The sequence below is a fragment of the Dioscorea cayenensis genome, chromosome 2 (assembly GCF_009730915.1).
Source record: "Dioscorea cayenensis subsp. rotundata cultivar TDr96_F1 chromosome 2, TDr96_F1_v2_PseudoChromosome.rev07_lg8_w22 25.fasta, whole genome shotgun sequence".
NCBI classification, from domain to species: domain Eukaryota; kingdom Viridiplantae; phylum Streptophyta; class Magnoliopsida; order Dioscoreales; family Dioscoreaceae; genus Dioscorea; species Dioscorea cayenensis.
Window position 1 is genome coordinate 21422246 of NC_052472.1, and position 17374 is coordinate 21439619.

General features: G+C 31.2%; 1 protein-coding gene and 1 pseudogene across 1 annotated transcript; both read right to left on the reverse strand.

The window, feature by feature from the left end:
* Nucleotides 1-697: 697 nt before the first annotated feature.
* LOC120274784 lies at nt 698-4684 on the reverse strand (annotated as a pseudogene).
* An 8313-nt stretch (nt 4685-12997) lies between these two features.
* On the reverse strand, nt 12998-15549 carry LOC120280777 (caffeic acid 3-O-methyltransferase-like). The gene is made up of 4 exons (XM_039287727.1): nt 15058-15549; nt 13671-13981; nt 13517-13581; nt 12998-13407 (listed from the first exon to the last, which is right to left on the reverse strand). The coding sequence occupies exons 1-4, from the start codon at nt 15492-15494 to the stop codon at nt 13111-13113; spliced, it is 1110 nt and encodes a 369-aa protein (XP_039143661.1). The 5' UTR covers nt 15495-15549; the 3' UTR covers nt 12998-13110.
* Between the last annotated feature and the right edge of the window lie 1825 nt (nt 15550-17374).

Genomic DNA, 17374 nt, shown 5'->3' on the forward strand with positions numbered 1-17374 from the left:
TGTATTGTCCCATGTTCACCTCTGGTAAACGGTTTCTGTGCGTTTTTTTATTTTTTGTTGTGACCCTATTTTTTCCCCGCTCTGTTCTTGTTTTTCTTCTATCAATCTATCGTTTTCTTGAATGAATTCGTGGTTTATCCACTTTTTCAAAAAAAAACTATAGACTTTAAAAATCGCCTCAAAAACTTTTTCCAATGCACTGAGTAGACAACTTATCCAACGGCATAACTCTTTATATTATATGTCTTTCCGGTGTAATTTTTTATTTGCTAATTTCACAAACATTACGTAACAATGCCTTGTTGTAGGTCATCTATGTCTAAAACCTTACCTCAGAGGTTTGAATTCATGTTGTGGGGTATACTTTGTTATGTTGTCATCTTGAATGACAAAGGTGACATAGAACAACACCAGAACAAGATGCAAGTAATTAATATTCTAACTCAAATTTATAAAAAATATAAGTTATAATTAAAATATATTCTAGCCTTACTCTGCTTCTTCTAGCCACCTTTATAATAGTATAGCTGCTATTTCATTTACTGTTCTACTCTAATTAATTAAGCTTGAGTATTCAAATTATTGTCGTTGCTTGTCCTTTATTTTAAAGAGAATATGATGTTACTTCCACTGCTAAAGTTAGTTTTACCATGAAATTGGAGAGAATAGATGCTTTATTATGTAGCTCGAGAAGCCTTCAAAGGGACCAACCCTTATAACAAGTTCCACCTAATTGGAGAATTCGATAATCCAAAAGCCATAAATAATAAGCTTTAAACGCTGAGAATCCAGTATCTTTGGCAAGGCACTCAAACTCCTTCATAGTCCTCTCTTTCCCTCCGAGATTGTTAGCTAACATGATAAGATCAACAATAAAACTACGGCTTGTTTCATCATTCACTTCTGGATATTCTGGAACAATAATCTCTACAACAACCACTTTTCCATTATCAGGCAATGCTTTCGGACAGTTCTTCAATATCTTCACACAATGCTCGATCCCATCATGAAGTACCCACTGTGTCACGCCCCGAACCCAGAGAATTGACAAATGGCCGCATACCTACAAGGTCGTGACCATGTAGGCACGCACGGCCTCAAAACCTGTCTCACACTAGATAAAACAACCTTTAACAAGACATCAACTTTCAAAAGCAACAAAGAGGCACGATGCTCGAAATACAACGAAAAACAAATAACAAGTGTCTCATATGACATTAAACATAAGACAAGAAGTTCTAAGTCCACAACACAGGAAGTTTATTAACTTGATAAAGAACTAGAGCGATGACTTGCTCAACGACCACGCTTAAAAGTCTGTCCATCACCCAAACCAGTACTCGATCCGAAAGAAAGAGAACAACTTAATGAACTTGGGAGCCCGGTAAGCAACCACTAAAAATATCAGAATCACAAAAATTCAATAATTTCTAAAAGTATACAAAATGTAACATAACGGAATAATATCAAAAGAAACCCATAAACTAGAAATAATTCAAAACAAATTTAATTTACCAAAGAAACGAGCATATAAATCCCCCAAACAACTAGTGTCAAAACAAAACATCAGAACTTATTTATTTAAACTCGGTGATCCGAGTCAGATTTCAGAACTCATAGATTTACCCTCAGTGACCCGAGCTAGAATATCAGAAGCTGTTATTCTTCACCGACGGAACGGTGCGAAACTATAGTTTCTATGTCAGAAGTACGTGTCAGCACGGTCAGTGTTTAACCCTCAGTGACATGATTATTGCATAGTTAATTGGGGACTACGAGTTTCTATCACAAAATATGTGGGGTCCAAAATCATCGTCAACGCAATAATATGAAAATTTAGTGATCCCGTTTTCTAACAAAATTAAACCAATTATATCAAATAATAAACTATCAATTAACAGAATATTCCACATAATTTAACAAATTATTAAAATTTGAAAATAGTATTAAAACAAAAAAAAAAATCATTTCTCAGCACTTCAAGTAAATGCAAATATTTATGAATTAAACAAACAAAATAATTAAAAAACAATACATCATGAATCCGAATTTTCATATATGAAACTTTTTAAAAAATGGATGAAAATATGACATCAGTAAATTTGTTAAAAATTTAACTAAAAATAAAAGTTTATAATGATCACATGCTTTTGAAAGTATAAATAAAACTTTTAATAACTATTGAATAAACCATATAAATAACTAACACAAAAAAAACCATTAAATAACCAGAAATCAAAAAGTAAATAATTAAATAACTAATAAAAATACAAACTATCATAAATTAAATAAATATTAAATAAAACTAACTCAATGGAATGACAACTTATCAAGAGTCAAAATGTATACATATATATGGGTATTTATATGTGGTTTACTTACCTGACTAGCTAACACCAAAACTACAAGCACCACGAAATTAGGCTTCCACAAAACACCCTATATTTGCGAGTACATTCCAATGTATTAAAACGCTAAACATGCTACAAATACATAGGAATATACAGTGGATCAAATTCCTACACTATCATAATACTTAAAACATCTAACAATCCAATTTATATAAGCATATACATGTATATATTTATATATAAATCTGTATGTTAACTATTCATACATAAAACTTTTCCATTAATCCCAAGGAAATCAAAACAAATACAGTATCTAAAACAACTAATCAATTATAATCTATATATATATATATATTAATATAAACGAACTGCAGAACCTTAACCAATTTGGTTCCACCCATCAAAATTCAGTGTAATTTCTATTTACAAAACTATACATCCTTGAAGCAAAAAGCAACATATATTATCAACATATAAACAACATAACTTTACACACTGAACACAGCATCATAACCCATACATTTAATATATATATATATATATATTCATATACTATATGTGCTAAAATAATGGACGCCATAGCCTGCACACTAATTCTCAATCAATGACAAACGAAACAAAAAAACAAATAAAAACTGGATTTGAAAGAAATATATATATATATATATATATATATGATTCTTCCAGCACTATTTTAGAACATATAATCATATATATATATATATATATATGATTCTTCCAAACCAAGAATAATGTTTTTTTTTTAAACATAGAGAATTTAAGCGTGAATGGAGACATTAACAAACTTGCAAATCAATGTTGAAAATTCAATGCACCATGGCCAGTATCAACATGAGATAATCAATCCACTAAGCACACAATATAGCCCTAATCAAAATCAATAAACACTGCCACCACAAGATCTAGGATGTAAAAATTCCACCACTTAACCGTAGATCTAGAAAGAGAACGCTTACCTCACAACGATAACAACACAACCCTTGACGAAGAGGCCTATCTCCGTCCTCGCAGTCGGCACCACAAACCAAAAAGAAAAAAGAAGAGGAAAGATGCAAGATCTCTCCCTCTTTCTTGGTCCAAACAAGAATCTATATCGGAAGAAACAAAGAGGTGGCGGCTAAGGTTTGAAAACCTAATAAAATATAAAGATTTAAAAAAATTAATTAAAAAGGGTTTTTCTTTTTCCTTTTCCGTGAACCGCCATACATGCAAAAAAATAAATGAATTAAATTAAAAATGTATGGGGCTCACACACAAAGCATGCATGCATGCAAACACCCACACATTCATCTCGTACGTATGAAGAACAACACTAATTATAACTCTGCCAACAAACCTCCGTAAAGATAACATCACCACTTGGAACACTTTCAAACATGTCTCCCCCTACAAACTCAACTCCCCGTGATGCAAACAATCACAACTATGTACATTTTAATATAAATCCATGCATGGTTTTTGTTGTGTATGGCTCATATACACAAGTAAACGAGCAAATGTGGGAATGGAGTGGAGTGGCGTGACAAAGCATCTGTTATATTGTGGGAGCATCAATTTGATAGGGTTAAAAGTGGGGAAAACGCCTCGGTAGGGACATACAAAGGGTAATTTGTATCTTGTTAGGATTATGATTTGATAATCTTGTAATTTGTATCCCAGTTAGGATTTGTATCCCGGATAGGTTTAGAATCTGGATATGTTTAGAATCCAGATAGGGTTAGGATCCAAATAGGTTTTGTATTTGGATAAATTTAAGTTTTTACCTATAAATATTTGTAACCCTAGTCTTTTTGTCTCAACTCGTGAGGGAGAGACAAGTGAATAAAAAGGATTACGGTTGCTCCACTCCCGAGGATCGTAGGCACATCGCCGAACCTCAGTAAAATCTTATGTGTTTTTTTATCTGTCTCATTGCTTCTCTTGATTTTCCCCTACGGATCGCCTATATTTTTTTCCTAACAGCTTTTTAATTGTTAGCTATATATATATATATATATATATAAGAACCTGGAATGGGTTTTGCTTCGGAGAACGATGACAAAAAGTAAATCAAAGTTGATCCCTTTGAGGTGGGGGTACTTGGAGAGGATGATGGCAAGGTTGGCGCCAAAGCCACCACCCACATCCACAAGCACCTTGAGGCTGCCAAAGCCTTTGTATTGGGAAAGAATCATCTTCATAAGCATGGTGGTCTGGTTGAACATGCCCTTGCTGAAGACCTCATTGAACCTTGGGTCTTTGCCATGGTACTCAAATACTGTCTCTCCATGAGAAGGTATGGTCCCTTCTAACACTACATACTTGAGATTCATTCTGTGAATAATTTCAGCTCATTAGGAATAAGGATTATGAAGCATGTTAATATTAGAAAAAAGGAATACATATATATATATATATATATGATGTGATTAAGATGTTTTCTTGTGCTTCCAATAAATGTATATTTTGACATTTCAATTATATATTTGGTTGCCCCAACCCAACAGATCATATTTACATTTCTATATAATATTTTTATTCTTTTTCTTAATCTTTTACCACTGAAATTTTAGAAATTATAGGTTATAAACCAATCAAAACTTGAAACCACCTGTTTAAACAACAAGAGCCTCTCCCACTTGGATGAACCTCTAATATTGGTTTTCTCCATATTTTTTATAAATAAATTGACATGGTTTATCTAGTTTTATAAAAAAAAAATTTGTATATGTAGTTGGGTCATAATAATAGGATTAATTTTAATTTGACTGTCTGAAATTGTTGTGATGGAAAAAAGAATTATTTGGATTTTACTAAATTTTAACTAAATAATTGTTATGTAAAATTATATTTTTATTTAATAATAAGTATTTATTGGTATCAATGTTTTAAAAAACTAATAATGAAATATATTTATTTAAATAATTAAAATTATTAGGAATAACTTTAATTAACTAGGGTGTTTGGCTGAATATCAATACTTTCTATAGTTTACAAATATGATACAGGTGGAATTGGAGCTGAGAGATTTGTTCATGAAAATAAAATAGAGTCAGAGACAATGAAATTGAAAGATGAACTTTCACACTCAAAATTTGGAAATTATAACCATCATATATTTATAATAAACAAAAGAGAATATATTATTGATTGACAATATTTCTTATAGAAATTAATAATGGAATTAGAAAATATTATCATAATGAAGATTCTTATTGTATAAAAAAAATCCATCAATAATTTTATGTTTAAATAAATTTTAATTATATATAATTAATAAATAAAATAATTGCAAGTAAATATATGAAAATCTCATAAAAATACAAGGGAAAATAACACACACACACTTAAACCCACTTTTTTTGTAATTGTCAAATTATTGATTTTTTTAAAATATAAAATAAAATACACATAATAAAAAGAAAAATAAAAAAATATTACTAGTAAGGTATTTGATTCTCATATAAAAAAAGTTAAATAGAATGTCCATGGGATGTGGATAAAAATATTGAGTATATCAACATACTCTAAATTAAAAATGTTTTTTTTTTTAACTTGATCCCAAACTTTACATTTCATCTTTTAAAAAAAATTAATCCATATAATTTTCTTTATAAACTTTTGCATTTTTATATAAATTCCAAAGTAATATATATATATATATACACACACATTAAAATGAGAAAGGGAGCTAAATAATCAAGCAATTAAATAAAAAATAAAAAATACTCATAATCAACGGTCGGGTTTGATTCAAGTGGTAGCCACCTAAATCGTTTAAATAATTAATTTTAAATTGAAAATCTTTATATATAAAAAAGCAAGATGTCTACGCTCTTGGTGGCTTCGAGATACTGAACAAGTCCCTAGTTCAAGACTGTTCACATAACTAAAGATATATGTTTATAAGATTTAGGGTTTATGATATAGAATATATATATGGTGTATACTTATATAAGTGTAGGTGTATGTGTATTGTCAAGACAAGGGACTTAATTCCCTAGTTCCAAAACCAAAGATGGGGACATTGGCTTTGAAATGTATGAAAAATAAATAAATAAATAAATAAATGATGAGTGCATGAAATACTTATATGTATTATAAATGCATGCACTTTGCTTTGCTTGTCTTCTTGCATGATTTTCTCTATTCTACTACTATGTCGGGTATTGTGTGCTTAAGTGTGCAGGTAAACAGGCTTTGGGGACAAAAGAAACAAAACTGATGCAATTCTAAGTGAAACGAGTACAAAAGAACAATTTCAGAGAAAAGCACAATCTCAACATGTGCACATTTAGAGCGTGTAGAACAATGGATAGAAGAATCTAAAGAGCACACCCCTCTAGCTACACGATTCTGGTGCCCAGAACATAACCATGCTCCATAAGCATGGGTGTGCTCCTCAACCGTACATATCTCTGGATGCTAAAATTTAGCATAAAATCACAAAGGGGCTGCAAGGTTTTCAAGCTGAGATCAAAGAAGACCTTTCAAGAACGAGTTCACACCGCTTGGGTACCAGATTAGATTGGAAAGTCGACTCCTATCAGAAGATTCCATCATCTTTTAAAGAGAAGCATTGAGGGAGTTTGTCCTATGTGTTTGTTTAATCATGTCTCTAGTTTTGGATTGTTTTATGCATGGTTTCTTGTATAATGTTCGGCTAAACCTTTGATGGTGCCTTAGACTATTGGTTGAACCTTCATGATGCTTTGTAGTTGATTTCCCTTTTTCTTATAATGGTTAACTGAGTTTTCTTGTGAATCTTCTATGTTTGTTCATATATACTTATAATTGCTAGTGCGAGAGCCTCAATTACATATTTGATATGCATGATTAGGATTGAGAAATCAATTATATATAGATCACATATAAAAACTAGATGTTGAGTGCATGTCTAAAGATAGGGTGTATTGTGTCAAACTCTCCAGATTATGGTTAAACCTAATAGCGGTATTCACGGAGTATTTATAGCAATTGTATGGGATTAGGGTTTGGCCGCTTGGACTAATCTAGAAGTCTCCACGATCCAACAATACTCATCACATAGCCAATATAGAGAATTAATTGCAAGGTAATCTCAAGGATTCATGTCTAAGTGCCATTTTCTAATATCGATTTTAATCCCGATTCACCGTCATATATAGTCAACTCAATTTATTGCTTTCATCAATTAGGTTTAGCAACCATCACTTGATTTCATCCGCTAGCTAGATATATAATAGAAGAACAATTAGTACTACCGGTCCCTGTGGATTTAACTACCCGATCTTTGGTTACAATTTACCACTTCATACAACCAATGCACTTGCGAAGTATTACACAAAAGGCGTATCAATAAATAATTGTGAAAAATAAAATAGATGAAAAACAAATTAAGATAAATATGTTAAAAAACTAAGAAAGTAAACAAAGGAAAACAAATAACGACAATACTCAAGTGGAGAGAAGAGAAATAGCCAACTTCTTATTCACTTCCTTCTTTATCACATGTATTTCATCTCTATGTCTTATACAAGATTACAAAGCCTCTATTTATAGGCTGAGAGGAATATGAAAGGTCATAGGAATTTTAGGGAGTTTATAACATGAAGAGATTTGGGAGTTTGGGGAGATGAAGGGATAAACACTAATAGGCATCCATTTTAATTAATGTTTCATAACAAGATACACATAAAGTATCAAAAAAGACCTTGTCTTGATTCAGGAGCACCAACGCCTCCGTAGAGACTCCATCCTCATCTTTGGTCAAAAACTTACCAACCAGTGCTAGTCTAGTGTTGCCGAAGCTTGTTGTCCTTCCCGCCTGCCATCTCGCACTTCAACACGTCTTTGCTCGCCAAAGACTAAAGCATTCTATTGAGCATCTTGTGGGCATTCAAGCAGCTGGATAGGTTCTTGGACAAGGTCTCTCTCCCCATCCACTCCCCCTTCCCCAGATGGGGACTCATTATCCCCCACCCCCAATTGGGCACCGTGGAAAAAGCCCCTCATTCCTTGCCCCGCCTAATGGCTATCCCTATCGTCCTCAAATCAATAATAATGATGATGATGATGAGATTCCATCTAACACAACTAAAATATAAAACCTTAACAAAAACAAATAAATAAAAATTTAATATTTTAATGCCAAGTAAAATACACACTTAATATTAAATATATTTATATTTATTAATAACTTTAAATATAATGTATATTTATTAATAAATTAATTTTTTTATCCGGGCTGGGAGTGAGTGCTTCCCCCATCTCCAGTCCATCTCACAATAGATTCGAGAAATATTTCTTTGTCTCCATTTACACAATTAAAAACCAATGGTTCACTGCTCCTAATGAAGTGAATCCTTATAATAGGGGATAGGGAATCCCTACCCCCATGACCATTCCTACAAAAATTCTAGTGTTTGAGCCTTCATTCTACTTCTGTCATACTATTATTCAATCATGCATTCCATAAAAACCGCTAACCAAATATTCTTACAAATATATTAAACCCTAATCTATTAAAGACAAAAAGACAAATTTAATACAGCTAACTATAATATATATATATATATATTTATAATAATAAAAACCTATATTTAATATCATAAAGGGCTTTTTTTTATATAATCTTTTTTTTTAATTATTAAAATGACCCTATGTAAAATGTATGCACCAACACGGGTTTGAAAACATTATATCAAGCCATATCATCAACTAGGTGATGAGGTGGTGTTTTAAAAATATTAAAATATTGAGCATTTCATGCACACCCATCTCTTTTAAAAAATCACAAAAATAAGATAATTTTTTATATTAAACTGTTTCTAACTTATTATTTTTTAACAAATTATATTTTTTCAACCGTAGTTATTTTTAAAAATATATTATTATTATTATTATTATTATTATTATTATTATTATTTTGGTTCAGCAACTTGTTTGTAGATTTAAATAACAATAATTTCATTGAAGTATATTTGAAACATATATACTTGGTATGCCATCAATGTTTATCATTTCTTATCATGAAAGTCTGTTGCATGCACACACCCAGGCCGACTCAAGAGTAAAACCAACAAAGCAATTGCTTTAGGCCCCAATATTTTTTAGAGCCTCATCTTTAAATTTTTTTTAATAATAATTTTAATTTCTCATCTTTATATTTGTAATATATTAATTTAATATTTAGCTAATATTATACTCCCTCCGTTTTTTTAGTTGTCACGTCTTGGAGCTCTTTTCTGTTTCTTTTTACATGTCAAATTAGAAACTTTGTGCAGTATTAAATAATTTTTTTCCAAATTTACCCTTTCATGTACAATTTTCAATAAATCAAAATCAACTAAGCATTAAATTATATTCCATAGTAGCGGGGTTTTAAATAGAGGTAGTTTTGAAAAGTAATGGATTTTTTATAAAATATAAGTAATCAACTAATTTTAACCAACTTTTCTAATAGATGTGGATTTGTTAAATGTGACAACTAAAAAGGAACGAGTATAATCTTAACTAATTTTTAAAATTTAAAATAACACAATAAGATATTAAATATAATCTTCTCTGCCCAACTTTTCAAAATTCTATTTTGATCCTCTATAATGTCTTTTCTCATCATTTATTTCTCCAAAATCAATATAATATTCATTTCTTTTAAGGGAAAATTATTTTTTAGTCCCTGAAAGTTTCAAAACATCCCAGACAGACCCTCTGACATTTGAATTTGGCAGACAGTCCCTCCTTTTTCTGACAGCTTACTTTTTCAATCCTGACAGTGTACTTTTCAATTAATGCAGCTTACTCCGTTAGTTTATTCTATTTTACAACATGTATTTTTCGCTTAAAAATATATAATTTCCATTTAACATTGCGTGTTTTTATTTAACCACATAACTTTTCACTTAACATATAGCACATTTATATTTAAAATTTGACTTTTCCGCTTAAAATTATGAGTTTCCGCTTAAAATTTAGTGTTTTCGCTTAACTACATAAGTTTTCACTTAACATATAGCACATTTGTGTTTAAAATTTGACTTTTCCGCTTAAAATTATCGGCTTCAACTTGAAATTTGGTATTTTCGCTTAAGAACTGAGAGCCAGCCTAGTTAACATCTGTAACTTTTATGTCAACATCAATTACTTTTATGTCAGAAAGGTCTGAAAAATAACCTATCAGAAAAAAGAAGGACCTTTTGGTAATACTCAAAGTCATGGGGTTTTTTTGTGAATACCTGAATTTTGAAGGGACTTTTTGTTCATTTCCAGTTCTTTTAATTATATATAAGAGTTTTTTTTATAATTTTTATGTTGTTATATTTTTATGAGTTTTGCTCACAAATTTTAAATATATCTCTTGAGTTTAGTAACACAGAAAAACAAACAAACATGTCTTTATTAAAATAAAATCTAAATGAAATTTAATTTTTATTAAATAAATTGGAGGGTTTATTCTAAACTTCCATTTTTGGCAAGCTGCCCCACCTCTGCTCTACACTTGAAACAAACCTGGTGTGCATGCATATTATTTTTAATTAAAACCCAAAATTAAAAATAACACATGCACAAAATAAATTTATAGCTTTAAAATTTACAATAAACAAATCTATTCTCTGTCAATGTTAAATAAATAATATAAAATAATATTAATAATAATAATACACCTGAAAATATATTTTGAAAAATAAAAACAAATAGTTTAAAACAATTTAAACCACAAATACATTTTAAAAAGCATGCAAAAATAATTCTTATTGTAATAATAATAATAGCATATTTTTCCAAAGTAATTACTGTTGAAAAAAATACTTTTTTTAAATAATGCCTTAAAAGCGGTTTAAAAATAAAAAATATCTCATTCTTGTAATTTATTAAAAGAGAATGGTGTGCATGAAAAATAACCAATATCTTAATATTTCTAAAATACCAACTCATCACTTAATTAATGACATGGCTAAATATAATGTTTTTAAACCATATTGATAAATGAATTTCACATAAGGTCATTTTAATCATTTTAAAAAAAGTTATATCGAGAAAAAGGCCTATCGTAAATCTATTTTACATATTATTTTAATATCTAAAATTCATTCCAACAAAAGCCTTTGGTCTCATCAAAAACATTCTTCCAAAAATATTCATTCTCATCCATCATTTCTGATTACAAACAAAACAAATTTATTTTCAAATTTCAGTTTACAATTCAACAAATTCTAGAAGTGAACATTAGTCCATAGCCAGGGTTCTATTTTAAATTTCTTGTATATAAGTACGCCATGCTATCGGGGGTTACCTGCGTTGAAACAGTGAGAAAATTCTGCCTAAGTACTATAGTAAAATCACTATTCATGATACTGTAGTGATTTGTTGTTCACGTATACGGCCTCTATACGGCCTGGATGCTGGCTATATGACTTAGTGAAAACTTTCTAAAAAATCCATACAAACCCATATATGGACGTATGGACCCTGTATGACCTAGTTCAACCTCTAGGGATTTTCTATACCGACAGGTATACGGGCAATATGGACTCCGTATGACTTCAAAAAAAATCTGAATGGTTTCTATACGTGCTCAAGACCCTCCTAGGTCAAATGCAACCCTGATTACAATCCCTCTTTGTGATCTAGAAATAGGTAAAGATCTAGACTACAAAGACGACGAAAATGCATACAAACCAATACAAGACACCAATTTTAGCGTGGAAACCCTTCAAATCGAAAAAAAACACGGGACTCCTTAGAGCCTCTTACAATGCTTCCACTATGTCAATTAATGGAGTTTACAAAGATCTCTCTAGCTAACTAGAGGTATACAAGCTCAAAGACATGAGAGTTCAACAAGAGAGTCTACCAACACACACATTCGTCATAATCGATCTTCACACAAGATGGAAACAAGAACTCCAAAAAGAGATAAAATGGGAATCAACCCAAAATATTATGTGTCTTACTAGCAAGGATGCCCTTCTGACGAATGTTATGAAGTCCGGCGCCAATCACCGGGGATCTTCTTGCTAAGTTTGCACTAATCTCCTTCTCCTTGAGCCCTATCTTTCACTTTCTCTCTCTTTTCTTCTCTTCAATTTCTTTCTCACTGTCTTTCCCTAGCTCTCTTTTTCATCTCCTCTCATCCCAAGAATGAGAGTTTTACTCAAATAGAATATTCACATACAATGACTCTTTTGCCCTTGATAATCTATTAATTGACATAGCTTCATTTTTTTTCATCCTCATCATGGGCTCCAAGCCCATCTATCCCATCCAACCCACAAATGGGCTGGACTCAACACATGCCAAGTTGGATTATGGTCACTTTATTTAAAAATATTTGTAAAGCTTTCGTCATGAATATCATTAAACAACAAAAGAGTCAATATTTAATTAATTTTTCTTCCCATGTTTAGATTAGGTTCCAATTGTTAGATTATGTGGCTTTTCTATATTCATTTAGGAAGTTGGTAATAGCTTAATCCATTTGTAAAAAAGTTTCGGAGAATTCTCATTAATCTCACTCATCCAATTAACCTGCACGTCTGAAGAAGACAAGGGTACAACGAGCGGAACGATTGTTGGTTCCTGATTTTAAATACTTGATGTATCAATATTTGTATCAATAACAGAAGAATAATTGGAACTAAATAATTAAGAGAATATAAGGAAAATAAAATTAATTAACATCCTTGATTTTATTCATGAATGAAAACATAGAGTACACAAAACACACAAAGACATAAAGGAAATGACTTAGGAATTATATCAACAAAAGTAACCAGGATTACTTGCTAAACTCCAAGACTGAAAAGCCATAAACACAACAAGCAATTTTAAATCCAGAAAACCCACTTTCTTTAGCCAAATACTTGAACTCTTTCTCATTCCTCTCTTTTCCTCCAACATTGTAAGTCAACATGCAAAGGTCACCCATGTATCCATTCCTTGCATCATCACTGTCTTCTGGTATTTCTGGAATAACACCTTCCACAACAATCACCTTCCCATTATCTGGCAATGCTTCCCTACAATTCTTCAATATCTTCACACAATGCTCATCATCCCAATCATGAAGTATCCACTGCATGCATGCATGTAAACAGAACCCTTAGTCTAATCACTATATGTTAATATTTTATATCTGTATGAAGAGTAGTAGCTAGTACTAGTAATTACTAAAACTAACAAACCTTCATGAAGATGGCATCACCAGTTGGGACACTTGCAAACATGTCTCCCCCAACAAACTCAACTCCTGCATGCAAACAATCACAAGTAATTATTTTTAATGTAAATCCATGCATGGTTTTTAAGCATGTATATGAAAATTTGTTCAAAAAGAACCTGGAATGGGTTTTGCTTCAGAGATAACAAAAGGTAAATCAAAGTTGATGGCTTTGATGTGGGGGTACTTAGAGAGGATGATGGCAAGAGTGGCACCAATGCCACCACCCACATCCACAAGCACATCAAGGCTCTCAAAGCCCTTATATGTCTCAAGGATCTTCTTCATAAGCATGGCTGTATGGTTAAACATGCCCTGGTTGAAGACTTCACTGAATCTGTGGTCTTTGCCATGGTACTGAAATGCTGACTCTCCATGAGCTTTCACAAAGGGAGTTGTTCCTTCTGACACTGCATACTTGAGGTTTATCCTGTACATCATATTAATCACATTCATTTAAGTGGTTTTTCTTTAGAAAAAATAATAATAATAATGTTTTTTGGTCTGAATTTAAAAAAATGAGTTTTTTAATGAAAAATTAGTTTAGAACCATCTTTAAACTCGGAGGAAAAAATAGTAAGTAAACTTGGGTTGTCAAGCAATTAACATACATAGACATTAACATTAAAAGCAAAAATAAAAAAGTTCCTTATTTTCAAAGAAAGCCGGCCTACTGGGTTGACTAGCTCAAGCCCAATTATTTGTCTTTTATGGGCGGCAATAATACTACCAATCATGTTTCATAATATTTAATCATTTAATAAGAATGCTTTTCATTTTTAAAATTTTTAAAATTATTAATACTACTCCCTCCTCCGTTGTTTTTTTATCTGTAATAAATCAGTTTTTATCTATCGTTTCTAACATCAAAAACGTTTATTATCGAAAATTACTGCTTAGACTCTCATTAATTTATGTTTCTATAATTAAATAAAAAAAAATTAAAAATATAAATTAGAAGTAATTTTAGAAATAAACTATTTTTTTATATAAAATTTTGTGAAATAACTAAATTTCTTGATACGTGATATTCGATTAATCACAATAGATTAAAAAGAAGAGAGAGAGTAATAAACACCTATTAAAAACAAATATTTAGTTTTAATTAATATATTCTTTTAACTATGATTATCCATGCTCTTGCACTAAAATCAACGAACCAAAATCATAATTTATAAAAAAAAAGTTTCTTTAGAACAAAAAAAAATGAAAAAATAAAATAAAATTCATAATAAAAGACCCTATAAAAAAATTATCAATAATTTCAATTTTCTTAATAAAATAAACTATTACCTACACTTATGGAAAATAAATTCCGTATCATATTGTGGTTTGATAATTAAAAAAATAAATTTATATTAAAAACAAAAACGACAGAACCTTCTCTATACCTCCTGTGAGAAGTTCGTGCACGGCTCTCTTTTGTATGACGGAACAAATTTAATTTTAAGTGATTAGCAAATTTTAAGGAAGAAAGGGAATGGATTTATGGTTAGGGTAGAGTACCAAGCATCAACCAAGACCTTGTCTTGATTCATGAGCAAGAGCGGCGCAACAGAGACTCCATCTTCATCCTTTGTGAAAAACCTGCAGATCGGTGCCAATCCATACTTCCTCTTCATCATCCCCTTCTCTCCATCCACCACCTCGCATTTCAACACGTTATAGCTCGCCAAGAACCGGAGCAATCTATCAAGCACCTCACCGGCATTCGGATTCGTGGTCTCAATCTGAGACACGATCTCCTCCGGCAACAACCGCGCACCAGGCCCTGCCGCCGCGATGACCTCCAGCACGTTCAGCTCAATCACCGCCTTCAGCGCCATCGCCACCGATGTGCTACAGCCCAGGCGCAAGGCGGAAGTGTACGCCACCGTCTCCTCCTCCTCTCTTGATTCCTTCTTTGTGGTTCCATTGGTGACGAAGCAGTCGTTTGGTGCCATGGCCTTTGGATTGATGATGCTGTTAGTGTTGCCCTTCAAGTGTTTGTGTTTATTCCTCAATAGACGAATGCCTCAACATTTTATAGTAATTTTGACATGGACACATTCCAATTCCTCACCTACCACTCCTACTACTACTACTACTAACACCACAAATAATAGTTAATAATTAGGGTAATAATAATTATTGTTATTAGGAAAAATTAATTATAACTCTTTCAAAGTTTCAAAATATTGTAGACAAATCCTCTGACATTTATATTTGTCAAATATTGTAGACAAACCCTCTAACATTTATATGTCAGACAGTCTCTCTTTTTCTGACAATTTACTTTTTGATTAATGCAGCTCACTCCGTCATACAGTTTATTCTATCTTACAAAATGTATTTTCCGCTTAAAATTATGGGTTTCTGGTTAAAACTTTGAATTTTTGGTTAAGATTATGAGTTTCTGCTTAAAATTATGTGTTTTTGTTTAAAAAACTGAGAGGCAATCCTGTCAACATCAGTTATTTTTATGTCAGTAAGGTCTAAAAAATAACTTTTTAGAAAAAAGAAGGGTCATCTGGGAATACTCAAAGTCATAGGGTTTTTTTGTGAATACTTTAACTTCAGAAGAACTATTTGTTCATTCCCCGTTATTATTATTATTATTATTGTTATTATTATTAACAACGATAATTGGTTAATTAGTACTTGATTTTTTTTTGTTAAAAATCTTCCTAAGTTGTAAAAGTATAAATCACATGTGAATGCAAATTTGTTTAGAGTGTGAGCAGTGGTTGTATACAAATAGTTTTAGCATTCACATATATATGGATCTCATCTCTATTTGTTCGGTTGAGGTTTGTACATGTTTTTGTTTTTTTAGCCGTTTTGTTGTTTATCTCGGTAATAATAATAATAATAATAATAATAATAATAATAATAATAATAATAAAGGTTGGAGTGAGATGCATGAGGGAATAATATCTATTAAAAAAATTGAAATAAAATATTATTCCGTTTACTTTGACGAGGTCGGTTCAAAGAGTTGGTAGGTGGATGGGTTGTTTCCACATGAGTTTTTTTAAGTGTGTCATGATATGACAACTTTCTAACAACTCACTAGTTGTTGTCTAACATGTCACTAGTTGTTGTCTGACATGTCACCAGTTGTTGTCTGACATGTCACCAGTTGTTGATGATAGAGATGGTCTTTTATATTTATGAAGTGGGGACCTTCCGGGGACTAAGACAACCCCATAAGATGGTAGATCAGTATCGAACAAACCCCTAATAATTTATGCCCATCATCATCAACTTCCAACTCCCGTTGATTTTCTCCATTCTCACATGATTGTTTTTTTTAATTATATTTGTAGATGTTGATGAACATCTGCAGATGATGTTTGTATATATTTACAACCTATTTAATATTATTATTATTATTAGTAGTAGTAGCACCATAGTAGTAGGTGGATAAGTCACACACTTAACCAATGTTGGTGAGAGGATTGATCTCTTAATGTTTTACTTGGCGAGCAAAAATCTTACCACCGGTTGAAGTGAATTTTTTTTTTTCAATTTAGGTTTTATTTTTTTATATTTATTGTAATAGCCATTGGGTTATTTTATGGAGCCATCTTGTCAAATGCTTGGTTAAGCATTAGCATAAAAAAAAAAAAAAAAAGTTTTAAATAAAGTGTGTTTTATTGAAGCTTTTGGATTTTTTTAGCTATTAATTTTTTTTAAAGAAAACTATTTTTTTTTAATAATAGACTACAAGCGCCTTTTTTTATGAATATAAACAGTACCAAACAGCACTGGAACCCGGATGTACAGTATAAAAATAGTATAAAAATCCCGGGTAAACAGTGTATGAACAGTATTGGAAACA

Coding starts and splice junctions, on each gene's coding strand:
- LOC120280777 (XM_039287727.1), bottom strand. CDS start 15,494: ATGGCACCAAACGACTGCTTCGTCACCAATGGAACCACAAAGAAGGAA. Junction 13,982..15,057: donor AAGGTCTTGGTTGATGCTTG/GTACTCTACCCT, acceptor TATGATGTACAG/GATAAACCTCAAGTATGCAG. Junction 13,582..13,670: donor TGAAGCAAAACCCATTCCAG/GTTCTTTTTGAA, acceptor GTTTGCATGCAG/GAGTTGAGTTTGTTGGGGGA.